This window comes from Globicephala melas, chromosome 3 (assembly GCF_963455315.2).
Source record: "Globicephala melas chromosome 3, mGloMel1.2, whole genome shotgun sequence".
Taxonomy (NCBI): domain Eukaryota; kingdom Metazoa; phylum Chordata; class Mammalia; order Artiodactyla; family Delphinidae; genus Globicephala; species Globicephala melas.
In genome coordinates this window covers 75,662,056-75,690,007 of record NC_083316.1, presented here as the reverse complement: position 1 = coordinate 75,690,007, position 27,952 = coordinate 75,662,056, and the positions used below count along the sequence as shown (strand labels likewise).

The 27,952-nt window shown below is 35.5% G+C and overlaps 1 protein-coding gene across 1 annotated transcript in view; it reads left to right on the top strand.

Moving 5' to 3' along the window:
* Positions 1–27,952, top strand: part of KIAA0825 (KIAA0825 ortholog) — a 401,091-nt gene that overhangs the window by 72,142 nt on the left and 300,997 nt on the right. The window contains exon 7 of the mRNA XM_060296013.1: positions 2,236–2,905. Within this exon, the coding sequence (XP_060151996.1) occupies positions 2,236–2,905 (670 nt within the window). The remainder of the gene's footprint in view (positions 1–2,235; positions 2,906–27,952) is intronic.

Genomic DNA, 27,952 nt, shown 5'->3' with positions numbered 1-27,952 from the left:
TAGGATGACAGAATCAGATGAAAATAATTTTTGACTATTGTTATTATTGCAGATGTCTCTTAAATGTTTAGAAAGTAATAAAAGAAAGAGAAAGGAAGATTATGTGCCCTGAAGGCTTATTCTTTTAAGAAAATCCTCTCACCCATTATCTCTTGAAGGTGGAGCCTTGAAGAATAAATATGGATATAGTTATTCCTTTAATTTCTATTAAGAGCCGTGTGTAATGAATTTCATTAATATTGATATAATAATGCTTTCTCATTTAATTAAAAGCAAAAGCTTTTAATTATCTTTTAATCTGTCACACATAAGTCATTCTCTATTCACTGCAGGGCAAAGGCCGCCTTAGTCTTGCTCAAATTCATTAGACTGATAGGCCTCTTCCAGACCTAGGTGTTTTAACATAATTGATCATGTTATTTTGAGAAAAGAACCACATTATTAAAACAGATCCAGATTAAAACGACCTTGTCAAGTTTTTACATGCTGAAAGTGTCAATCTTGACAGAATTATTTTCATACATCTATTTTTTTTCCATAGAAAATTTTTATTTATTAATTATCTAACTAAATAAGAAACAGAGCTTCTTATTATGGCAGTTGTATGAAGTCATTTTCCAAATTTAAGCAATCATACTTAATACATGTCCACATGTTTTAAATCTATCATTCTTTAAATGTTTGCTTGATCAAGTATTTACAGTTATTGACTGATATAAAGAAACCCAAGTCTGAGGCACTAATATGACCAGTTTGCTCTATAGAATTTACCATAATGCTGGAGTTCTGGACTCTATCTAAGGACATTTATTTTCCAGAAGTATCAAAAGAACTAAATAAAAAGGAAGAGAGGAAGGAGAGCTTCAGAAAAGTCAGTTCACTTTTTGGTTCTCTAGAGTGTAGTAGAAAGAACATGGGTGAGGAGAATGAAACCAGGCATCCATTCTTGGTTCTGTGCTTTACTGTGTGTGACATTTGGCAAGTAACTTAAACACTCTGCACTTTAGTGTCCTTATCTGTAAATTGAGGTTTTAAGTATCTATGTCACAGAGTTTTCATTATGAAGAAGTCAGAGACTGTATCAAAAAGTGCTTTTTATATAATAAACTACTACATAAATATTAGGCATTATTATTTATTACAGACAGAACATTAAATTAGAGATCACAATGCTTAGAATGACTGAGAGAGAGCCCTGGAATTTGTCTAGGAGTTGTTCATTTTTCTGAGTCACACATAATACCTTTGTCAATAGGTAATTTCCAAGCTGACTTGATTTTATACTGCTTGAACCTTGCTTCCATTTTTAGGTTTTTTTTTAAATAATCAGCTTGTTGCTACTTAGAGGATATAAGCTAATTTCAGTACTACCTGAAATAGACATAATTAGGAGAGTCAGCATGTAAGGAGAATTTGTGCATGTAATTCAAAGTCCAAAAACAAAGTAAATTTTTGTCTTTTTTCTATTCCTAATTACATCTACTATTGTTTCTGTCAGTTGACACAGAAAATATACAAAAATTTTTCTTACGTTTTGAGGAACAATTCTGAGAGTAATTTTTCCCATTTTGAGTTAGTTATTTCTTTGGAGAGAACTGAAATATTCTCAGATTACTTTCCAAAGTAAAATCTTTCTTAACATGACTCTCAAAAAGGAATTTAAATGAAAGTTAAAGTCTTTAAATGTATTAACTTTTATTTCTCAGGATGGCAGCTATTAGTAACCCCTAGGCACATACTATGTTTAAAGGTCTCTGTTCTCTATGTTCATTTGGGAATTTATAATAATAAGTATACTCATTCAGGCATGAAAATTATCTACTAGGTATTAATTAGGGGCATGATCTTAAATTTATTTTGTCTTAGGAGTACATTTCAGTCGATATTTTACTATAGATTTTTATTTAGAATTTTTAAGCTAAAGCTTCCATACAGCTCAGGTTATATCAGGAATGGATAACAACGAGGGCTAAAAACTATGTGTTGAGAAATCTAATTGAAAAATTAGTTCATCACCTGGGCTTTACAAAATTTAACAGACCATAAAGATAATATTCTGAAATGTCTGAATAGATTAACTTTCAAATGCAAAAATAAGTTTTTTTTGAAAACATCATAGTATTGATTCTAAATTGAAATGAATTATTATGAAATTCTGTATGATTGTAGAAATCATTTTTTCTTGCTACTCTTATAGTTAATCACATTTCTAACATTATAATTTACTTTTATTAGCAAAATTTGTTGAAGAATGAACAAAATCAAGAAGAAATGGTATTGGATTTACTTTGGGACCTCTCCTGCCACAGCAGTGTTTCCTTCCCATCCATTCTAAGTGGAACATCTTTCCATTTCCTCTCTAGTACTTCTCTTCATTCTGTTGAAGATCATTCCTCTATGGATGTAAAGTCTATATGGGATGATATAAGACTACATCTTCGACGCTTCTTAGTGAGCAAATTACAAACCCACAATGAAATAAACAATTCACAGCAAAAAATACTGTTGAAAAAACAATGCATACAACAACTCTTATTTCTTTATCCAGAATCAGAAGTTACAATCAAGTACCAAAACATACAGAATAAACTGTTGACTAAACTTCTGCAGAACTGTTTTCCTTCTTACAGCAGAGAAGCAAATTTAGACATAATGGCTGATGGATACCAAGGTACAATGCTTAAGTTATACTCAATGATAAAAGAGGATTTTAACACACTATGTGAAATTTTAGCTCCATCCTCAACAGTGAAATTCATTAAAGAAACTTACCTGGATACAGTGACAGAAGAAATGGCAAAATTTCTTGAAAATTTTTGTGAGCTGCAGTTCAAAGAAAATGCTGTCCGTGTGATTAAAACAAGCAAGAGCTCCAGCAGGCATAGAGGAGCAGTGCATGCTTTGGGTTAGTGATTTTTTAAATTTCTGTTTGGCTTAACTTAAACCTTTTGATATCTTTAATTTTCTTTCTTTTTTTTTGAATTTTTGAATTTTATTTGTTTATTTTTATGCAGCAGTTTCTTATTAGTTATCTGTTTTATACATATTAGTGTATACATGTCAATCCCAGACCAATTCATCCCACCACCACCACCACCACCACCCACCACTTCCCCCCTTGGTGTCCATACGTTTGTTCTCTACATCTGTGTCTCAGTTTCTGCCCTGCAAACCGGTTCATCTATACCATTTTTCTAGGTTCCACATATATGCGTTAATATACGATATTTGTTTTTCTCTTTCTGACTTACTTCACTCTGTATGACAGTCTCTAGATCCATCCACATCTCTACAAATGACCCAATTTTGTTCCTTTTTATGGCTGAGTAATATTCCATTGTATATATGTACCACATCTTCTTTATCCATTTGTCTGTCGATGGGCATTTAGGTTGCTTCCATGACCTGGCTATTGTAAATAGTGCTGCAATGAACATTGGGGTGCATGTGTCTTTTTGAATTATGGTTTTCTCAGGGTATATGCCCAGTAGTGGGATTGCTCAGTCATATGGTCATTCTATTTTTAGTTTTTTTAAGGAAACTCCATACTGTTCTCCATGGTGGCTGTATCAATTTACATTCCCACCAACAGTGCAAGAGGGTTCTCTTTTCTCCACACCCTCTCCAGTATTGATATCTTTAATTTTCTAACTTTTCTATTTGGTTAAACTTAATTACAAATTTGAAAATAAATCAGAAAATAAATGTTGTGAAATTCTCCACTACACATTTCTCTTATGCATTTCTTTTTCTCTAAGTATAGTAATAGAAGTGTGTTCTTTCCTGTTATTTAAATTATTAAAGATATTGGAAATGTAAGTCAGAAATATTACCAATAAGACTTTCAGTTTTTTTTTTTTTGAAGATGTTGGGGGTAGGAGTTTATTAATTAATTAATTTATTTTTGCTGTGTTGCGTCTTCGTTTCTGTGCGAGGGCTTTCTCTAGTTGTGGCAAGCAGGGGCCACTCTTCATCGTGGTGCGCGGGCTTCTCACTATTGCGGCCTCTCTTGTTGCGGAGCACAGGCTCCAGACGCTCAGGCTCAGTAGCTGTGGCTCACGGGCCTAGTTGCTCCGCGGCATGTGGGATCCTCCCAGACCAGGGCTCGAACCCGTGTCCCCTGCATAGCAGGCAGATTCTCAACCACTGTGCCATCAGGGAAGCCCAAGACTTTCAGTTTTTTAACCACATAAATTATTGGGTGGAACTTTTATATATATATATATATATATATATATATATATATATATATATAAAAACAGAAAAGTCTAATTTTTAACCCATTGTATCTTCCAGAGCTGAAGCATTATTAAGTAAAAAGAAGTGTTGAACACTTGTTGAAATTTTTATTAATGAAAATTGGAAGTTTAAAATTGTAATATTTTGGTCAGCCAATGCCAATATGGCCCTATTATGAAATACTAATTATAAAATTCTATATTATAATTGGTTATGGAAGCATAACATTAACTACAGCTGATTTTTAAAGTTCCTCTAATGTTGTTCCTATAAGAATATATATAATAAAAGAGTATTTGAAGAGTCCTAATTTTATTCAAAAGATAAAATAATCTATTATGATATAATAAGTTATTCTTGTCATCATTTTAATTTCCTACCAGTGAAGAAAAATTAAGGTAAAAAATATGATTATTTTGAAAATTATGATTACTCATGCTTTACATAGAATGCTGAGGTGTGTTTCTAAATAGGTTCATAAACTATATTTTTTAATTATTTGAAAATTATCATTTGGTGAATTGCTATTTTTGAATTTATGATCATTTCATAAAAATTTCCATAGCTCACTATATTTTTATCTACCTTCCTTAATAAAATACCACAATACCAAATTTCTCTGATATATGAATATATTATATGAATACAATATATGAATTTTCAAATAATTTAATGTTCTGTCTTAGAATTTTTATTTTCTTCAGGAAGCTGTGTCACATCACAGAACAGAGATGCATCAGCCAGGTTTAGGTTACAGCAGAATACAAAATCAGTTAATTTAGGAACATTACAATTTTGCTCAAAGTAAATTTTCATTTTAATTATTACATAAATTTTAAATGCATTTTCATAAGTGTACTTATTTTCTATAATTTTTATGTCCTCTCAAAAAGTTTATGCTTACTTGTAAAGTACTTTCAACATGAAAGTTTTATATGTGCTAAATATAGTTTAGTTTATACCAGAAGAAAAGATCCATATGGTTAAAAATATGTGTAAGTTGCTATGGAGTCTTTAGGGCTGATATTGAGGTGTTTTCCCTTTTGTGAGAGAAAACTATGTGCGTTGGCTTTTACACCAAAATTTGAAGCACTTCCCACAAGTCCAAGTGCACTGATCTTTCTCAAGCTGCTTTATCTGAACTTTGGTATAAATCACTTGTTAAACGAATGCTTTCCATGTGCCAAGCACTGTACTAAGTGCATCCCTTTCCTTATTATCCCAATTTGATAAACAAAGAAAGAAGCTTAGAAAGATTAACTTGCCTTGGGTCACTTGCACAAAGTCAGGATTCACATGTAGATCTCTATGTCTTCAAGACCCATATTCTTAACCACCGTGCTATTGGGTCTTGTCTCAAAATGTAAAATTAAATTCTTTGTCACTTGTAAAAGAAATTTCAAACAGCACTGTTCAAGTGGGCTGCCTAAAAATCAGTTCCGTTCTGCTGTATTGAGTACCTGCCACAGGCAAGGCATTTAGCAGCTACCGTGTTTAAGGTTTCTAAGCTAGACATGGTGAAGGGAAGAAAACTGAGTAACTGCTGTTAATGCTGTGTGAGAACTCCTAAACTAACTCTTAACAAAGCAATCATATTTTCCACTAGTATTTTGCCCAATGACCAAATTTTATTTATTAAGGAAATACAGTTTGAGATTAGCAAAATAATAATAATAATTTATAAATACTTAATAAAATTTATAATTTATATTCCTATTTGAATAAAATCTAGATTGGCTTGAATGGGTTGTATATTGTCTTTAGTATATGTTTACACTCACCAAGTCTTCGATTTTTTTTTTTTTTTTTTTTTTGGCTGCGTTGGGTCTTCATTGCTGCACGCAAGCTCTCTCTAGTTACGGTGAGCAGGGGCTACTCTTCGTTGTGGTGCCCTGGCTTCTCATTGCAGTGTATTCTCTTGTTGCGGAGCACGGGCTCTAGGCACGGGGTCTTCAGTAGTTGTGGCATGCGGGCTCTAGAGGGCAGGCTCAGTAGTTGTGGTGCATGGGCTTAGTTGCTCCACAGCACGTGGGATCTTCCCGGACCAGGGCTCAAACCCGTGTCCCCTGCATTGGCAGGCGGATTCTTAACCACTGTGCCACTAGGGAAGCCCAAATCTTCGATATTTTGCCTGAAACTCTAGACAGTCCTTAAGTAACAAGAATTAGCATTTATTGGGTCAGACATTGCAACACATTATTTCATTTAATCCTTCTAACCACCCAACAAGGTAGGTACCCTTATTTATCTCTGTTATATAGTGAGAAAACTAAGGCATAGCGATATTAAGTAATTTGGTCAAGGTTACAAAGTAAAGCCAGGATATAAACTCAGGTCTGTCTGACTGCAATACCCTGACTATAACTGTGCTCTACTGACTAAAAGAACAGGACAGAAATAGCTCATTCCATTAAGAACACTGTTGTGAATCCTCTGTATGCTAAATCTACTTTAGTGTTGTCACTGTTTTACTTTCCCCTAAACTATCCCACAGTCTTCTCATTCCAAGACTTCATAATGCTTATTTTGTGATCTACTGAGATATCTTGAGCAGACCTTGTACATACACTAGTCTCTTTTTTCCAGCCTCATTGAGATATAATTGACATACAACACTGTTTAAGATGTACAACGTGTTGATTTGTACCCTTAATATTTGTACACTTAATACTTCAAAACGATTACCACCATAGTATTAACTAATATCTCCATCATGTCACATAATTACCATTACTTTTGTGTGGTGAGAACACTTAAGATTTACTTTCTTAACAGCTTTCAATTATGTAATACATTATTATTACTATAATCACAATGCTGTGCATTAGATCCCCAGAAATTTTAAATCTTCTAACTGGAAATTTGTACCCTTTGACCAATATCTCCTCATTTCCTCCATCCCCCATCCCCTGGTAACTACCTTAATACTCTGTTTCTATGAGTTTAGTTGTTTTAGATTTCACATATAAGTGATATCTTGTAGTATTTGTCTATCTCTGTCTGACTGTCTGACTTATTTCACTTAGCATAATGCCTTCAAAGTCCATCCATGTTGTTGCAAATTGCAGGATTTCCTTCTTTCTCATGGCTGAATTATAGTCCATTTTATCTATCTCAATCTCCCACATTCTTTATCCATTCATTCATAAATGGACACTTAGGATGTCTCCTTATCTTGGCTATTGTGAATAATGCTGCAACAAACATGGGGGTGCAGATATCTCCTTGATATCTTGTTTTCATTTCCTTTAGATATATTCCAGAAGTGGGATTGCTGATGGTGGTTCTATTTTTAATTTTTTGTGGAACCTCCATACTGTTTTCTGCAATTGGTGTACCAATTTATATTCCCACCAACAGTGCACATGGGTTCCCTTTTCTCTACATCCTCACCAATGCTTGTTATCTCTTGCCTTTTCGATGATAGCCAGGTATAAGGTGATATCTCATTGTGGTTTTGGTTTGCATTTCTCTGATGATTAGTGATCTTGAGCATCTTTTCCTGTACCTGTTGGCCATCTGTATGTCTTCTTTGGAAAAATGTCTATTCAGGTCCTCTGCCCATTATTTAATCGGATTTTGTTGTTGTTGTTCTGTTACCGAATTGTATGAGTTCTTTATGTATTTTGTATTTTGATCCCTTACTAAATATATGGTTTGCAAATATTTTCTCCCTATCATAGATTTTTTCATTTTGTTATAGTTTCTTTTGCTGTGCACAAGTTTTTCAGTTTGATATAGTCCCATTTATTAATTTTTGCTTTTGTTGCTTATGCCTTTGGTATTATATCCAAAAAATCATTGCCAAGACTAACATTAAGGAGCTTTTTCCCTATGCTTTCTTCTGGGAGTTTTATGGTTTCAGGTCTTAGGTTAAAGTCTTTTATCCATTTTGAGTTAATTTTTGTATATGTTGTAAGATACGGCTCAGTTTCATTCTTCTTCATGTGTTATCCACTTTTCCCAACACCATTTATTTAACCCTTTCCCCAATGAGTATTCTTAGTCCCATTGTCAAATATTAGTTGACTGTATATGCAAGGGTTTATTTCTGGGTTCTCAGTTCTGTTCCGTTGGTCTATATGTCTATTTTTATGTTTTGATATTTGAAGAAAATGGTGAAATAATGTTATAATGTAAATATTGTAGACTTTTTGTGGTTTGGTGATATATTCTAGAAAAGAATAATAATATTTTTACAGATACTCTTTTAAGTGATTAAGTCATCGAGTTACTTTTACTTTTAAAATTGTATTTTCTTTGGATGTAAGAAAAGATATTGCTACTTTTCTCAGTGCTTGAAAAAGAGGATTGTTTATGTGTAGTAAATTTTAGTTAGATAAATTCTCTGTATTTTAATATGAAACGATGCAATTAGGAGATTTCAATCATAGGATAAATGTCATGATCCCCTGTATATCTTACTCTGAATTTTTCTTGAGGTTATTGTTAGCTTGAAAGGGAAAGGCTTGAGTGTATGATGCATGCCTTTGAGTATTTGGAAGGTTTCTAAAGATCTCCAGTGGGTGAGAGGTTGAAACTTGGTGGCCTCTACCCCTTCCCTCTCCCAGTTCCTTTATATTTTGTTTAAGGAAGATTGGGGGTAGGGGAAACAGAATCCCTCTGGGAATGAAAAGATCCTTTAGAGTAAAGGAGACCCTCAAGCCCAGATAAAGGCAGAATTTTGACTAAGGAGGCACAGATCACAGTTGGAAAGTAGGCCAGTCAAAATCACCCTAATTTCTCTCCTACTCCTCAAGTACCTCTGACTAGCTGAGTGATGATCTCAGGGAAATGTAAAGAAGAATATTGAGGCCAGCATGTAAAGTGTGTACAGAAAGAAGCATTTGTTATCCTATTGTTACAGAAGAGACCAAGCCTCCTAGAAGGATACCACATCTCTTGACCCTATTATGCTCCTGAGACAGAGGTGAAGATCTCCATTAGCTCTCTGATGTCAATCATGCTTATTGTTTTCTAACCCCACACTAGTAGAAGCTGGAATTTCAAGTAATACAAAACAGTAATGGGGAAAAAAATTCCTAAAAGAAAGTTATATCTTTATTCAGTTATCACAAATTCCTTTAAAGTAATATTACAATTTCAGGGTTTTTTGTTGTACTGTTGTTGAAAATACTAATAAATGATATTGTTGATTAGCTTTTTTTCCCCACTGTTTTATCATACTTGCTATTCTTTAATGAAATACTGGTATATTCCTTATTTACAAGTACTTGCTCTCAGAAGGTGAAAAGTACAGTTATCAGGAGTCAAGGGTGCTCGTCTTGAATCTTCTACCCCCTTGTTTTTGTGACCTTAGATAAGTCATTTAACCTCTTCATATCGTTCTAATTGATAAAATGAAAGGGTTATATTAGATAATATCTAAGCTTTAACTCTAAACTTATTCTGACTCTGTGACCTGGAAATCATTCCACAACCAGATTTTTTATACCTACAATTTGTCAGTGGAAACTGTCACATTTATTTTCTTTGCTGACAGACAGTACGGATGTATTAGCTGGCTAAGTGTGTGGCTTTGTATGCCACTGTAACAAATATAAAAACGTCCTTTAGATCTTTATCTGTGTGATTTTTCTTCCCCAAGTGAAACTTGAAAATAACAGTATGGAAAGTGCCCATTTCCTACAGTTGCATTTTTAATGAGGATGGGAGGGTGAAGAGGGGAGTCTGTGGTTAAGCAAAAACAGGAAGTAGAGTCTCTCCTTCCAGCTGACATCTGAAGTTATTCCTAGAAATTCTTTGTTGGGCTTCCCCTTTGATCCTACAACCAACTGTTTTGTTTTGTTTTATTTTTTGTTTCAATTTTTTTTCTAGTAGCATTTTAAATCAGGTCATTGAAAATTAAGATCACAGGCAAGAACTGGAAATACAATATTATTTTGTATTGTTGATTGAAAAGAAATTCATATGCCTTTTCTCTGGCATGTATTTAAAGTAGGCAAAGAAGGGATTTAAGACTTGTGCTTTTTCCTGGGGAAGAACCAGCTCATTTCTGCAATGCTGTAGACAGTAGGTATGGACTAAATACTTTTTCTCAGAAAGTGTCTCTGTATCCATACAAACCCTTCTGTAAGTAAGAACAAAATGAAAACCTCAGAATTAGGACTATAAAGCATGGAAGAGTGAGTGATCTTTTCCTAAGAGTCTGTGGGTAAGAATTTCATGAGCCATATGAAAACAATTGTACATGTTAAACTTATGTAAATAATTTTAGTATTTTTTTCAGCACTTAAAGAAAGTCAAACGTGATTTGGGTTTTGGCATAATTGATTCTAAAGCCTTCCCTCCTGCAAGTTCGGTTACATGGCATGTTCAGAGCCCTATTGAGGCTTAACCTAGAATGTGCTAGGACATCCATGCCATCAGTAGAGAGAACGGGCTTGTCTTTCCTTTTTCTGAGCCTGGAGGATGTTCTCTACTCAGTCTAATTCCTTTCTGTACTGTCTGTCTCTCTATAGTAGAAGTACACAGGGTGATCCATCAAGGTGAGGGTGAAAATTAGAACTATTTAGTTTTATTTCACCCTTTATATAAGAGGCAGGACAGGACAAATTTTTCATGCCATTTAAGATAGTGTTTTCTGTGTTAAACGTCATTCCCAGCCATTCTTATTCTTGAGTTTTGGTAAGGCACGAATAGCTTAGGCTCTAATTTGCACTAAAAACCTGAGTAAAGTATATACTTTGCAAAGGATACTACTCAAAACATGAATTCACCATTAATTTTTGTTAATATTTTCTCATTGATCATCTTCATTTTTCCTTGTTATCTATTTACAAATATATAAAGTTAGTTATATAATAGGTACTGTTTTTTAGGTCCTTTTAATTTGCCATGCACCATGCTAAGCACTTTATGCGCTGATACACCATTTGATTCTTACAAACATCTCTGAAAATTTGGATATTATCCCTGCTTTATAGTTGCAGAAACTGAGGTTGGATAAGTTAAAGAGCTTTCCCAAAGTGCCACTGCTAGGATGTACCTCGACTAGGATTCAAATCCATTTCTGAATTATGACCAAGCCTATTCTCTTAAATACTGTCTTTCTTTCTCTTGCTAAATGAAATCCCTTGCAAGATCAGGAACGCTTTTATAATTTGAAGAGTGATTCCCATGAGCCACAGATCCTGATTTTTGTGTTGGACTTTCTGGAATTGTAACACATATATTTATTCTCTACATATAAAATTAAACAAACTTGGATTTTGGAAGCAACTATGGTAGTAATAGAGTGCAAAGCTACATCACTGGATTTTCTGCTTGGGAAAAATTGGGAAAGGAAAAAAAAATTCAAGACTTTCCACCTAACACATGAAAAGGAAAATAATAGTGTTAATTTTTTACTTAATATAAAAAAATATCTAGAGGAGGCTCTCATTTTATTCCTAGAGAAGCAGGTAATCTGCTTACATATAAGGCTTTTGCCAGAGTTAAGCTAAAAGTAATTAAGTTACTGAAATAGTTGAAGCAATTATTGCTAGATTTAAGATCCTTTTTATGATTAATTAATAATAATCCCACATGTTAACGATATGTTTGCAAGATGCTTCCACATTTCGGGGTTTTTTATTTAATTTATATTTGCTCCACCACCAGTCTGAAATTAGGCAGTGCAGAAACTCCAGTTCTTGTTTTATGGGTGATGAAAACTACGGCATTTTGGCTGATTAACAAATCAAGTTGGAGATGGAACTAAGAGTAGAAGTATCTTCCCACTATACCTCAGTGCCTCATAAGAAAATAAACGAAAAGTCTCACACTAGAATTTTTTCCCTAAGGAGTTGATGGCGTATTTAAATTCTTCCTACTAAAGGTTGTATCATCTGTGAAAATTATTTATTTGATCAAAAACTATGAGAAAGATGACTGGATGTGTATGAGGGGAGGGTGTACGTTCCGTGGTTGGGTAGATATGTAGTATTATGCATAGGCACACGTATCTTTATTTACCTAAAATGTTTTTCTGCTGCATGGCTCTATTTTTCTGACCCCATTATTCACCATTAAATGTTCAGAGGCCTCTGAATCTTTGTTTTAAAGACACTAAAGCAACAAAGGTGGAAAGTATATTACCTAAAAGATAAAGTGGATGTAGTTTAGTTTGGGTAATATTTTTGCTTCTGTGCAGCAACAATTAGCAAACGCTAAATTGCACTCAATTATTGACTCCTTAGAACACCTGTGTGTTCTTCCTAACGGTGGAAAGAATATTTTACTAGCCACATTCTCTAGTTATGACATTCAAAAACTAAGGATGGTAGATAAAAATGACTTACTGGTTTCTCATGAGGGGTCATAAGTCAGCCTGAGATTTATATTCCTTATTAACCATTCAGGAACAGTTTTAAAAATTAAAAAGAAGATTAAAATACTGAGATTTTAAAACGCTTATTTTTTAACTTGGAAAAAGAAATTGTCTAGTTAAAAATATAAGTAACAAATTAAGAGACGAATGAAAATGATTATAAACAAATTATTGAAGAGAAGTTCAGAATAAAATTATTCTAAAAGTAAACAAATTTACTTTGCAACTATTCTATATTGAGCAAAGAATGTGGATGAGTAATACACATGGAAGCAGTTGTAAGCCAGAAATTCAAATTCTGTAGAAAGTGATTTGGTAAGTCACTAATGCAACCTTTCTAAAACTTTTCTGATTTCTGCTTTCCCCTGCTAAAGTTATTTATGTCATTCTATGTCTTGGTTGATGAACACAGTGACAAATGTGAATGCTTAGCTCTGTTGTGTTATGTAAAAATGTTTACAGGTTTCTGCTTTTACAGATCATGAATCCCTGAATTCTTGTTTAGCATATGGGCATTTTCCAGTAGACTATTATAACCTTGAATGTTATTTCATTAACATATTTTTTTCTTAGGTTTTCAGAAAATGTAATATGTGACTTCTGGTTACTATGCTATCAATCAGTTATTAGTATCAAACTTGTTTTCATAAATGTCCAAGAAGAAAAGTTTAATAAGCAAAAAGACATTGGTAAGATTCCTTTAAAAATGTACTCTTTCTAACAGAAGACTGAAAATTGTAATGGTTGTTCCTGTACCTCAACATTCTTTGTTATGAAAATCAACTCGGCAGATATACATTGTTATAACATTTTCAATTTCATTATTTATATATAAGTATGAAAATCTTTGACCATCAATGTCACATCTGTGAAGTCAAATATTTGTTATAAAACATATCTTCTGCCTCAAAGTAGCTGTCATTTAACATCTCTACCTTTATTTAGTTATTTTTTAACCGAGGGGAAATCTGTGTCTTGTACACCTGGGACTGTTAAAATTCTTTGTTTAAATTGGCATTTTTCTGAGTATGGGCTGATCTCTCTGCACAGGGATTTATAGAGGAGAAACTGCTGGTAGCTTTGAGAGTTAGACCAATCCCTTCCTCACATGTGGAAATAAGAAAATAACCATTAGCTTTGGGTAAAATGTTTAAAAGTTATAATGGATTTCCAGTCAGAAGGTCTTTTGCCTCTGTCATTCTTAAAATTTAATGTCTATTCCTTTGTTTAATACATATATTTGTAATTTGCTTCTAGTTTTACCAGAATATTCATAAGCACTTTGATGGTTGGGCTATCTAAATGGAGATCTAAAATTGTGCTTGTAAGGAAGTAAAAAGTTACTTAAAATTAAGTACAGTATATTGCTTCAATCAAAAGCAAAACCTATCACTGTTTGTTTTTGCAACTTCTTTTCAACATTGAGTAAAAACAGAAAACCCTGTCTATTATTTAGAAAAGTGTAGCCTACCTCGTTACCTGTTTAATCTTTTCCATAATAGAATCATAGGAAGTACCGTGTTAGCAGGTAAGTGCCAGTGAGAGATGAAACTCTAATAAGGCCTTTGAAATTATGATGCCAGTGATATATGAAAAACTAAATAATTTGAAGTTTTGATATTTTTGATTGCTGTGACATGGTCATACTGAACTGATTTTAGAATATCTGGCATTATATTGTTTGTCCTCCAAGGTAAAAATTATTTTAAGTTTAAAATTCAGTATTAGCATTTCCATTAGCAAAAAGCACACAGTACTAATCATTGTAGTCATTATTGGAGTAGACACCAGGTTTGTGAAATAACCTATCCTGAAAAGAAGAGAAATACCCTCCAAATTTTATGATGATCATTGTGAGAGAAAGTTATATTGTAAAATTGTTTTATAGTGCCTTCCTATATCTTTTTTCCAAACGGTACTGAAATCAATTATTATCATCTTTGTTAATGTTCTTTTAGTAGCAGAATAAAATAGTAGTCCTTCAGCTATTTGAAGAGTGTGTACTTTTAATGGATATTTTTCTTATAATTTTTCTTAGTCATGGTTACAAAAGCCATAAAGTTCACAGTTATTGGTGTATGGGTCTAGTTAGTAGAGCCTGAACCTCCAAGGGCAATGGGAAGATGCAGCAATTACAGCCTCTTTAAGATTTTATAGCTAAGGTCTAATGTGAAATCAGTATGTAAAAATGAGAAAAATCCTTGTTCGACTTTATAAACAAGATATTATTGCACAGGGCTTCCCTTGTGGCGCAGTGGTTGAGAGTCCGCCTGCCGATGCAGGGGACACGTCTTCGTGCCCCGGTCCGGGAAGATCCCACATGCCGCGGAACGGCCGGGCCCGTGAGCCATGGCCGCTGAGCCTGCGCGTCCGGAGCCTGTGCTCCTCAACGGGAGAGGCCACAACAGTGAGAGGCCCGCGTACCGCAAAAAAAAAAAAAAAAAAAGATATTACTGCACAGATTTTGCTGAAGCTTTATGTTCACTGAGTCCCTCTAAAGACTTGTATTGTCTTTATAGAGCTTGAACAGTTGGCCTCAATGTCTCATTATTTAGATTAAGCATATGCAAATTTGTACAAGCTGTTTATTGATAAGTGATAATCTCATGTTTTGCATTGTTTCTGTGACATACAGACAACAAAATATAAGTCCTTTATATTTCTATGAAAGGTACTCATAGGGATTAGAGTTACAGAAAAATACATACTTTCTTGACATTTATGAGTATATCTAAAAGCAGAATTACGAAATACTAAATTTGGTGAAGATCACTCAGTCATGCACCAGTGTGAGTTTTCGTTAAATTTTAATCATGTGCCAAGGTTTCTAAGACACAAAAAGGAAACCAGAAATCAGGAGGATGTTTAAAAACATTAAATACACTGCTATCGTTTGCATCCTTGTGGTTTTTTTCCCTACTATCCTGATAGTTCTTTAAGGTTCTGTCATTTTCAATCAACAGAGAGTACATGTGATCAGTATATCTGATAAACTTGTCAATGCCTCTTTAAAGCAGGATTCCCCAACCTATTCAATTCAGATCCCCGTGCTTCATTTCAAGTATCATCTTGATAAGACAGAGCTATGTCACAGGCATCTGTGTATAGCCAGTTCAGTCTACAACTAATTTGTGCAGGAAAAAATTAAATCAGGAGGTAAATTATTTCATGATTGCTCATTCCCAACAGAGTTGGGCATCATTCTGAAGAAAATATCAAATAATTGGTTTCAGGCCGTGTCAGACACATGCAATTCCCTTCTCTAATGGCTGTGTGTGGTAGCACCAGGCCTCAGGGGTCAGCAAAGAACTGGAAATAGCTTAGTGCCAGGCACGGCAATAGAGAGACTGAGCACATAGGAAATGAAGTGGCAATAAGTGCAATCCATAGGGGAAATGTGCTTCACTTGGAGTTTAATATATCGGTTCAGAATCTGGCAGGAAGCCATGCAACAATTGTTTACCTTTTTGTCAGCATCTGCATCTGTTCTGTTTTGTAAACAGCACTTAACTCTCAGTCGGTAAATGCTGAAATCAATAACAACTGTTAAGGGATTTCCTCCCCCCCCACTTTTTTTTATATTCTATAACAAATGCACACTACAAACAATGTTTGCCTTAGATTAACAAGGAACAGAGATTAACAGGGTCAAAGGGATTTGGTTGGGAACATTTTATGGCTTCTTGGGTTTACAGTAATTATATCTGTGTGATTTGAATGTATTTTGTAACCTATCCAAATTAAACTGTTAAAAAAATGCTAGCAAGCAGTAATGAAGATGATTTTTTATAATTATCTTAAGTACTGTGTATAGAAAACTGCTGGCACTGTTTGTAATAATTTAGTTCTGTGCAATATTGTGTATTACAGCTGCTATGCACAAATATTAAGTTGCCTTTTGCAGTTTTAGGAAATTAGTGATTATAACCATCAGTACTAATTATTTTAAACATACAGTTATTAAAAAAAAATTACACACCACAGTGAGACATAAAAAAGGTTCAATCTGTGACTAGTGCCTATAAAACTAAATATGTCATTAGTAAATGCAAAAAAAAGGAAAACACTACTTGTAAGTTCACTGTCTTCAGGGACTGAGTAGATGAATGCTGTCAAATGCAGGATTGTTACAATAGTTATGGCATCACTTAAAAGTGAATATCACCAAGATCAGAGGAACACATTATTGCCAATGGGATTTATGCCTGCCTATCTCCACTCGCTACTTAAAAATTTTACTCCTTAAAATTTCCCCATACACAATTGCTTAGTTGCCTTGTTTTCATTTTATTTAACTACTTCATATCTGATTTAAACCATACCTAATTTTTTCTTCTGTTTTTACTTATATAATAAGCATTAAACCTTAGGCTTTCCCATTAATTTTTGTCAATTGTATGACGTTTTTGAATCTTTCACTGGATTACCATAAGCCACAAATAAACATTTGGAATTATTTGATCAGGTCACCTAGTCAAGATTTTCAAAATTTTATGTCTAAGTGTTTGGTGTGAATATTTCAATTTCCTAGTCAAGATTTTCAAAATTTTATGTCTAAGTGTTTGGTGTGAATATTTCAATTTCCTTGACAGTTATTTTGCTACTTCACTTATCTAAATTGTTTTGGCCAACATTTTTTTGAAAGTCTGTTGTATGTTTTTATTAAATAGATTTAATTAGAAATAAGAATCTGGAAACTTGAACAAGAATATCTTTCATACTTTTATCAATACTGGAAAGTACATTGGCTTCATTTTCTTCACTTCATATTATTTGTTTATTTGGCATTCTGTATGTCACCTGTGTAAGAAATTAATTAATATACGGTAATATACATACAACCACAAGTTATATGTGACTGTATAATATAAATTCATTTTCATCACCTAGAATATCTAGATTTTTATTTTTCATTATCCTCAGAATCACAATCCAGATTTCACAAATTTACACTTCAAGATGTTTATTTGAATGAAGTATAACATGTGTTTAGGCTTAGAAACTAGAGAAGAGTTGCCTTCTATAAGTGTACATTCTGTCCAGAGATAGAGGACCTACTTTATTAATCCCTCCCGTTATGATATTTATATGATTCAGTAAAAATGAACTAACACTTAACACCGCTGCATGCTCTGATCTATAAATATAAAGAAAAAAAATTTTTGATAGAAATTTTCATCTCCACATTAGAGTCTACCATTGAAAACCATAGATGATGTTTAGACATAATTTAGAAGTCAACTGTCACCTTTTCTAATTCCTTCCTTTATCAAGGGAAAATTGTCACATGGTTCCATATCTCTCTCTCTCTTATATTTAAAGAATATAAAAGTGAAATACTTTAGCTTCTATTGTTTGTGCTTTGTGTCTTTAACATCTACTTGATAGGAATTACTTTCTCACTTTTGCCATTTCATGTTAAATATTTTATATCACATCCTACTCAGTTAGTATGCAAGTTTAAAAAGATTATGATTGAAATTTTCATTCCAAATGTCAAAATGTTCAAAGTTTTATTGTTCCTAAAATAATCAAAGTGGCCATCTTGCATTTATGTTAGCATTAAAGTTAACTGTCTCTAGCAGAGTTTGAAAAATTGTAGTGGTTATTATGTTCTGATGGAATACGTAAGGCACTCATGGGGGGATGGGTATTGTCTATGAATCATTAGCTACTTAAAAAAAATTGATTGTTAAAGGTAGTCCTTTGTTGTATTAGATGAAGGCAATAATCATTATTCTTTAAGCAAAGGGAAAATTAAGTGCTAATTAACAAGTTATGAAGCGCACAATAGTAGTTAGAGAATAAGCAGCATTTTCCCACTGGTAGCAAATGGTATCTGGGAACACTAGAGTCAACAAATTGGTTGCTGATAACTAATTGTATTTTTCAAATTCCCCAAAGTAATGTTAAATGTCATGAGGTTACTCAACACCATAGCAAAGTTTCTGTACTGAAATCTTAACTTGTAATAAAATTTGAATATTGTGCTTTTAAAATTATTATTTTAGAATTTATCCTATACATGATTATTTACTTACATGTAGTATGTTTATTGTCAATTTGACGTTTTCTTTTAAGAACTTGAAGTCTCTATTCAGTTATAGTTTTATTTTCTTGTTTTTTATGTAAGATAAGTCTTCGGGAAAAAAAGATATATGTGGCCTTCTTTTTTTTTTTTTTTTTCTTTGTGGTACGCGGGCCTCTCACTGCTGTGGCCTCTCCCGCTGCGGAGCACAGGCTCCGGACGCGCAGGCTCAGCGGCCATGGCTCATGGGCCCAGCCGCTCCGCGGCATATGGGATCCTCCCGGACCGGGGCATGAACCTGTGTACCCTGCATTGGCAGGCAGACTCTCAACCACTGCGCCACCAGGGAAGCCAATGTGGCCTTCTTTATATTAATTTTAAAATAGTTTGATATTAGCTTTCATAGTCATCAAACAAGAATTGCTAAGTTATCTATGTTAGCAGTTTGAAGCATCTCATCTTTATTGATGATGTGGTAGAGTTGACATATTTTATGTTCTTAGCTATTATGCCATAACTTAGGTTTGATCTTGAAAATTGGCTTTTAAGGTATTTTAATTCAGTATCTCCATGAGATAAAGGATTGAATACTGAGATTAACTTTTTGATATCACATAGACATAATTCTGAATGTTAACTTTGAGTTTTAATAAATATAAGAGAATTCTAAAAAGGCAGCCTCTGTTAATATAATTTTTGATTTCTCAGGGAAAGAACAGATTCGTACTTTTGTTTTTTCAATAGTTAGAATTTATACACACTGAGATAAAATCTGGTCTCCATATTGAATCACTCACAAAAATAAGATTGCTCATCTAATATCACTTTGGAATCACTCATGCCACTTTGTGATAAAAACAAAGGGGCACAGCTGCTTCCCCAATTTATCACAAGCCTTTTGGAGCCTTCTAGCCTCCAAGTGAATTCCAAACATATAAGTCTCACTTTGGCAAACTGAGACTCTTGTCTCTCCAAACAACTGTAAATGGCTGCTTTCCTATCCTCTTGCTTGGTATGAGTGAAAGCAAACTCAGATGATGATTAAAGAGAGGGACTTTACAACTTTCACTCCAGCTTATTGTCCGTTGTCCCTCTACCCATTTGAGATGAGGACCACAGGAAAACCCTTAGCCATGTGAGAAATTCCCATTTGTTGCTCAAATTTACCTATTTTCTGTTACTTGTAACCAAAAACTTTGGAGAAATACGATCTTATCAATAAATGCCTTATTTAAGTTATATTAAGGGCTCTGATAATACTCTTTTTATATATTTGTTAAAAGCAGAATGATTCATAAGCTGATCTAATTGAGGCTCTTTCTCCCTTAGGTCCCTTTGAATTTTAGGTACATGTTTGATGATCATAATCCTTGCAGGCTAGAATCACAGGCATCTTCCACAGAATGTCCTTGCAATGCCCTACCGCTTTGGACTAATGATGAGGAAGTCTGGCTCTGAGATATCTAACTCCCTGGAAGATGCCAAAGATTGCAAAAGGCAGAGTGGACTATTCCTCACTAGGAAGATACCCATATTTGCTTCTCAAGTGGCAGGGCTTTCCTACAGAACCCTTAGGAGAAATCAGAAAGGTTCTTGAATTGGTCTTCTCTAAAGACAACCAAGAAGGGGAAGAGGAATGCTTACGGCATGAGCAAGAGCTTAGAAGAGGGAATGAGCTTGTCACATAATGGAGAAGCAGTGTGGGTGCTGTGGAAGAGGTGGAGCAGAGGTGAGAGACTCCCATTAACGAGCTTAGAACAAGGTGAGAACATGCATCCTCATTCACAGGGCAGTGGGGTCTCACGAGGGGCCTTCCCAGTGAAAGAAGAAAGCTAACTTCCTGCCTTCATGAGAGGGGAGGTGGGACCAGAGGAGAGGTGACTCCACAGCCAAAAGGAAGACCAGAGCATTTCTGGCCTAGATTTACATTGTGGGAATGGGAAGAAAGAGAAAAACCCAGATTTTGAAAATATGTTAAAGTACTTTTACTTTTTGTTCAGTCTTTAGTGTGCCTTTAAACATGTTAAAGCTATGCTAAATTATATATTTCATAAACATTTGAATCTGAAATTTTTTTCTAGGTCATATATATAGATTTTGTGATATCAAATATTTAAGATAGGAAATAAGATGAAAATATTTTTATTACTTAGGTAATCTTTCAGAGTAATAAATTTTCATTATTAAAAAAAATTAAAACCTCAGATATATGTTAAGGAGAAAGTTAAGAACTCATTTCCTTCCCTCAAATCCTGATTCCACAGGGTCACCTCTCTTATCCTTTTTTTTTAAATTTTTTTTTTTTTTTTTTTTGCGGTACGCGGGCCTCTCACTGTTGTGGCCTCTCCTGTTTGCGGAGCACAGGCTCCGGACGCGCAGGCTCAGCGGCCATGGCTCACGGGCCCAGCCGCTCAGCGGCATGTGGGATCTTCCCGGACCGGGGCACGAAGACGTGTCCCCTGCATCGGCAGGCGGACTCTCAACCACTGCGCCACCAGGGAAGCCCTCTTTTGTATCAATATGTACGAAATGCATTATTTTTTTTATAAGCTGCAAGCTATTGTATAATTATTTATTTAATTATTTAATTAACTAGCTCCTGTTGACAGGTGTTCGGATTTCTCCCAGTTTCTTTTCTTTGTATACCTCTGTGTATATCTTTGAAATCTTTGTTCCTAGAAGAGTTATTCCTGGGCCAAAGAATAAGCTAATGTAAATTTTGATGCGTAAATTCAAATTGCCCTCCAAAGCCAATATAGTCGGTTGGTTTTAACTACGCAAATTCAGAAGCATGGATACCTAGATTGATGCATGTTTTCATTTAGACATCAATTCATTAATTATGATTTTGTGTGTGTGTTAAAATTCCTGTGCTTGGCTGCCTCCTTCTGGATTATCGAGGCTATTGCTGTTTTGTCAGCTATCCTCTCACTGCTGCAAAAAAACAAAAAAGGCCTGGGGGTGAGAGCAGGGCACTTAATGCTCGATGCCTTATAGCTGTTAGGAGCTTTGGAGCCAGACTTGCTTTGCACTCCAGTTTTGCCACTTGGCATCTCTGTGGCCTTGGATAGGTTGCTTATCTTTTGTGAGTGTCAGTCATTTAATCTCTAAGATGGAGATGATAATAACAAGACCTACCTCATAGTGTCTAAGTATTAATATAGATATTATACATAGTGTCTGGCACAGACTAAGTGCTTTGTTATTATCATTATTTAAAACATATGTAGCAATAATCTGACAGAGTGACTTGCCATCGTATGTTAATACGGTGTTCCTAAACACCAGTATATGACAAAAGGCTGCATGTTTGTTATTTTTAAATCAATTTCTCATTGAATACTTCATTTTATCTTTAAAACGCTTCATATGACATCTGGAAGGGCTATACTAACTTTAGAAATGAACAATAGTAATGAAATAAGACTAAATTAAAATAATAGATATATCTGGATATCTCCTTTGTTTATCGTCTTGACTCTGACTATCACTATGTGTGAATGACTACCTGATCTAGATCCAGCACTGATTCCCCCCCAGAGCTGTGTACTGGTAGAGCTTAATGTCTGTTCATCAGGTCCCTCGGATATTCCACAGGCACTCCACACACAGCATGGACACACCGGGACTCCTTGTCATTCCCCTGATCTCAGTCCTCTTCCGCAGTCCAAGTTAATGCCACTAAGGATCACTCAAGCAGAAACTATGGCTCATTCTCCCCTTCTACCCCCTCCCCCGCCATCCAAAGAATTACCAAGATTCTACATTTTGCCTCACTACCTAAATATTTTCAAGTCTGTCTCTCCCTCTCCATTTCTGTCATCAAGGAACAATTTAGACCTTTATCATCTCTCATTTGGACTGTTAAAATAGTTTTGTTTCGCTTTTTAATTGAATTTCCTACCTTTATTCTTATTTTCCTCTAAAACATCTGCCAAGCACATCACTGTCAGGAATAAACCCCCAGCTACTTAGTATTAGAAAGCAAGCCTTCCTTGACCTGGCACCTGCCTCCTTCAACCTCATCTCATGACTCTCTTTACCTCATACTTTTCACTCTTTAGTAACACTGAACGGACAGAAACCCCTGATCATGCTCTGTTGCCTCCCATCTCCTACCCTCTTCCTCCCCTTCTCTGCCTAATTCCCATTGATCCTTTATGACGGCTCATGTGTGATTTCTTCCAGGAAGTTTTCTCTGGGCTAGAGCCCCTAATCCGTGCTCCCACAGCATCTCCATATGCCTTCCTCAAAGCTCTTAGCATATTCTATTAAAATATCTAATTAGGGGTCTGTTTCCCCATATGGATACTAAGCACCTCAAGGGCAAGTATTATTTATTTTCCCCAGCACCCAATCCACTGCCTAACACGCGATAGGAGTTCAATGAATATTTTTTTAACCAAATCATTTTCTTGAAATAAATCAGTATCTAGAGGTATGTTGTAGTAGCCAACTAATCAACTTATTAATTGAGCCCCTACTATTTAAGAAATATTGTGCTAGGATTAATGGGAATTCCAAAAGGCATAAAACCCTTACTTCCCATCTATATTGAGAAATCAAATATGAATATATGAAAAGCTGCTTGGGAGTTATGCAGACAAGCAGTTGCAGAGTTCTGAGAAAGTGATTCCAGCTGGTGGGGGTCGCTCTTGACTTCTGTCCAGGATGAACAAGATGAAATGGAAGTGTGTTGGTTACAGAGTAGGCAGGATCTGGAAAGGCAGGAAGACAGTGTTCTCTTCCTGGTGCTTTCCTCTAATGCAAAGTAGGGAATGTATACAGAATGGAAGGTTCATCTGGAAGGCACAACAGAAAGAAACTTGGGCCTTGTTTCTCAGTCCTCCTGGCTTCTCCCATCTCATCACTCAACCCAGAGATTTCTGACAAGATGCCTTATTCTGTAGCTCAGTCCTGCCCTCTGCTACCCACCCACACCCCCAGCTCAACTCTGAAACTATCAATAGTATTCCTTTTGAGAAAAACGACTTTCCTCCAAGTAATTTTTTTTCGGAAGTTTGAAATCAATTTAAAGCCTAAATTATATTTGGTGTCTTCAAGTGCCTTTGAAACCCACTCGGTACTCAGTAGAGCGTAGGTTCTTCTGTCTCGGTGCAGAAAGAATTCAGTGAGAGGCAGAGCGACAGGTACGGGAGGAGTTTATTAGTATAGGACCCTTGTGAGAGATACAAGTGGGCGGGCAAGGGAGTGCCGCACTAAGAACTTAGCAGACTACAGTTTTCTAATCAAGGAAAAGTGGGGAGAGGAGAAGACCAGCTTCTTCCTCATTCTCGAGTAGACATCATGCTTCCATCATCAGCTCCTCCTCTACATCAGGTGTGTGTGTGGGTTTCTTGTCCCTACCTGGTCAAACTGGGACTGTCATGGCACAATGGAAATGAGCAAAAAGGCAGTAACGTATAGTAAATTATGGTAAATCATCTTAGGTTTCAGGGTAGTGGCACCTTTCCCTATGTTTTTGTCATTAGTGTGCTCAGAGAAGCATGTCCTAGGAATTATTAACTTACCTTACTGGTCAGGATGTGGGTCTCAGTCCACCATTGTTTTATTGTTCGGGGACATGTCTCATGCTTCTGTTGCATGGTTCTGTGGCTAAGCAAACCTGCTTTCTTGAGTGATCATTGACTTACAGGGCTCTTGCATACTTTTTCCTTTACTTATGATCCCTTACTGGGATTAACTATTTAATCACGTACTTTGTCCCTTTACTCTGTCCCTATTACCTTCAAATCTAGGAGGTGAAAAAGACTAAGCTACAAAGCAATATGAGAGGAAAAAAATCTTATCATGTCAAATTAATCACCAAGTAATTTGTGTAAAACTTTAAGTATATAAGAAATTCAGAGAAGGGAGATTTTAGCATAAGAAAGAGCAAGCTAGAAACACTATTTGGACTTGAGTTTGGCCTTGAAGTGTATGTAGACCTTGTGTAGGCAGAGGTTAAGGGAAAGAGCTTCCCTTGCAGTTCAGACAGCAATGTGGTGGAGATTTACTGTGACTTGTTGGAGGCCATGAAGAGACCTGTGACTGGCACATAGGAACTAGTCTATAGATTACTGGTGAAAGCATTAGCCAGGACTCTGAGCGTGTGGGTGTTCTTCCATTGTTCTCCCATTACTCCTCTCTGCTTCATATGCAAAAAGAGGGGGGTGGGGGCAGGCGGGGCACTGATTAAAGAAGAATGTGGTAGTTCACACAATAGAAGAAAGCTCTAAACAATTAAACCTCTGGAAGGACAGAAACTGGAAGATTTCTGGAGACCTGAGCAAATGGAACTTAGCTTTCAAGCTGTATTTCATCACTTGTTGTCTTGGTTTCTCCCCATGTGATGACTTCATTCTCAGAACAGTTTCTCCACTCCATAAAGTAGGTGATCCCTGGCAGCTAGCTTCTTGCTTACATCCTGACAACTCCCTGGTACCTCTGTTCAAAATGTCTCAGAGAAGGCCTCTGAACAGGCAAGGGATCAACTTGTTACTAGAAGGGGGAAAAGGGTGCTGGGCAGACAAAAACTAAGGTGTCAAATAAATGGATGACTGAATGCATGACATGATACCTAGCATAAGGGCAGATTACATACAGAGTCTTGAAAACTTGTCTTTGATGTTTAAGTTATACATGGTTGTTGTTAAACGTTTTTGAGCAGAAAAGTAACTTGAGAGAAGTGTTTAAGAAATAGAACTTGTCCAGTGATGTGTAAGATTACCTGAATGGGAGGAGAATATAAGAAAACTGCCTAGAGGACCATTTTCTCTCAGATCTAAGTGTGAATTTTGATGAGAGTTTATCCTGAAGCAAAGCCTTAAACATTGAAAACAGGATGGCTAGGTGGGAGTACAAAAAAAAAAAAAAAGAGAGAGAGAGAGAGGCAATAGAGTAATGGTTCTCAGAGTGTGATTTCTAAATCAGCAGCTGCAACATCACCTGGAGCATGTTAAAAATATAAATTCTCGGGCTTCCCTGGTGGCGCAGTGGTTGAGAGTCCGCCTGCTGATGCAGGGGACGCGGGTTCATGCCCCGGTCTGGGAAGATCCCACATGCCGCGGAGCTGCTGGGCCCATGGCCACTGAGCCTGCGCGTCCGGAGCCTGTGCTCCGCAACGGGAGAGGCCACAACAGTGAGAGGCCCGCGTACCGAAAAAAAAAAAAAAAAAAAAAAATATATATATATATACATATATATATATATATATATATATATGTATATATATATATATAAATTCTCTGGCCCCACCCCAGACTCACTGAATCAGGAGCGTTGGCGGCAGCCTGGCAATCTGTGTGTTAACAGCTCTCCAGGTAATTCTGATGCCTGCTATAGTTTGATCCTAATGTAGCAAGCACATTTAAAAAGCTACTTATGAGCTTTGTGACCTTGAGCAATTTATTTAACCTCTTCATACTTTCAAGGCAAGTGCTAATGTTAGTGCTTTCCTCACAGAGTTTAGAGGATTAGCATAAATGTATGGAAGAATGCTTACAACAGTATCTGGCACAAAGTAAGCATTATATAATTATTTTCTATTATCATTGATAGCACTTGGTGTTTGAAAGAAAGATACACATAAAAGATGATTCTCAGTGCTGGGTAAAGTTTACATTGTCTCTTGTTGATGGACCAAAATTGTCCATATTATTCTTACATGGGTCTTACTGAGTCACGCTGTTCCTAGAAATCACCTCCTGACTCCCATAGTACTTTGTTTTTCAACTGAAATTTAGTGTCATTGCTATTTTTCTTAAAGAGTACTTTCACATTTGTCCCTCAATGATAAGTAACTTACTTTCTCTGAGCCTCTTTCCTCATTATGGTTTTGGTGAAGGTGAGAAATAACGTATGTATGGTTTTTACCATATATTATGTGTTCAGTAAATGGTAGCTGTTGATTACCCTTATCTCCATTTCATCTTGCCGCTCCTTTTTAAACATTGCTTCTCCCTTTCTTTGTTACCTTGTCTGTGACTGTTTCTCTTTCACATTCTTCCTTCTCTTCTATGGCAGAGGTTTTCTGTTCCATGAAGGGATAGTTAGTATTTTAGGCTTTACAGGCCATACAGTCTCTGTCTTTACTACTCAACTCTGCCATTGTGGCACAGAGCAGCCAGAGACAGTAGGCGAGTGAATCCGTGTGGCTGTTTTCCAATGAAACTTTGTGCACATTGAAACTTGAATTTCATATAGTTTTCATACGTCATGAAATATTCTCCTTTTAAAAATTTTCCCACCCATTTACAAAGAGAAAAGCCAGACTATACCATAGCTCACAGAGCATACCAAGACAGGCTGTGGGCCAGATTTATCCTACAAACTATAAAGCCCCAATCCCTGTTAGAGGGGACTTTCCCCTTCCACTAATCTCTCACTGCCTTTCCCTCTTTCTCCCTTTCCATCTACTATTTTTTTTTAATTTTTTTTTTAATTTTTAATTTTTTAATTGAAGTATAGTTAGTTGATTTACAATGTTATGTTAGTTCCAGGTGTACAGCCAAGTGATTCAGTAATATATACATAGCTACATGTGTATATATAGCTGAACATATATGTGTGTGTATATATATTCTTTTTCAGATTCTTTTCCATTATAGGTTATTACAAGATATTGAATATAGTTCCCTGTGCTATACAGTAGGTCCTTGTTGTTTATCTACTAGTAGTGTGTGTCTTTTAATCCCAAACTCCTAACTTATCCCCCCTTCCCCTTGGTAACCAGAAGTTTGTTTTCTATATCTGTGAGTCTATTTCTGTTTTGTAAATAAGTTCATTTGTATCATTTTGTTTAGATTCCACATATAAGTGATATTATATGATATTTGTCTTTCTCTGTCTGACTTACTTCACTTAGTGTGATAAGCTCTAAGTGCATCCATGTTACCGCAAATGGCATTGTATCATCCTTTTTGTGGCTGAGTAATATTCCTTTGTATATTGTACCCCATCTTCTTTATCTGTTGATGGACATTTAGGTTAGTTCCATGTCTTGGCTATTGTAAATAGAGCTGCAGTGAACATTGGGGTGCACGTTATCTTTTCATACTAGAGTTTTCGTCTTTTCCAAATATACACCCAGGAGTGGGATTGCTGGATCATATGGTAACTCAATTTTTTTTTTTTTTTTAAGGAACCTCCATACTATTCTCCGTAGTGGCTGCACCAATTTACACTCCCACCAACAGTGTAGGAGGCTTCCCTTTTCTCCACACCCTCTCCAGCATTTATTGTTTGTAGACTTTTTGATGTCTTTCTAGCTACTCTTATCTTCCTTTCTAATTTGTCACAACTGAGGTACCAACAACACTGGGCCCAATGCAATGCAAGTTGAATTCTAAAGT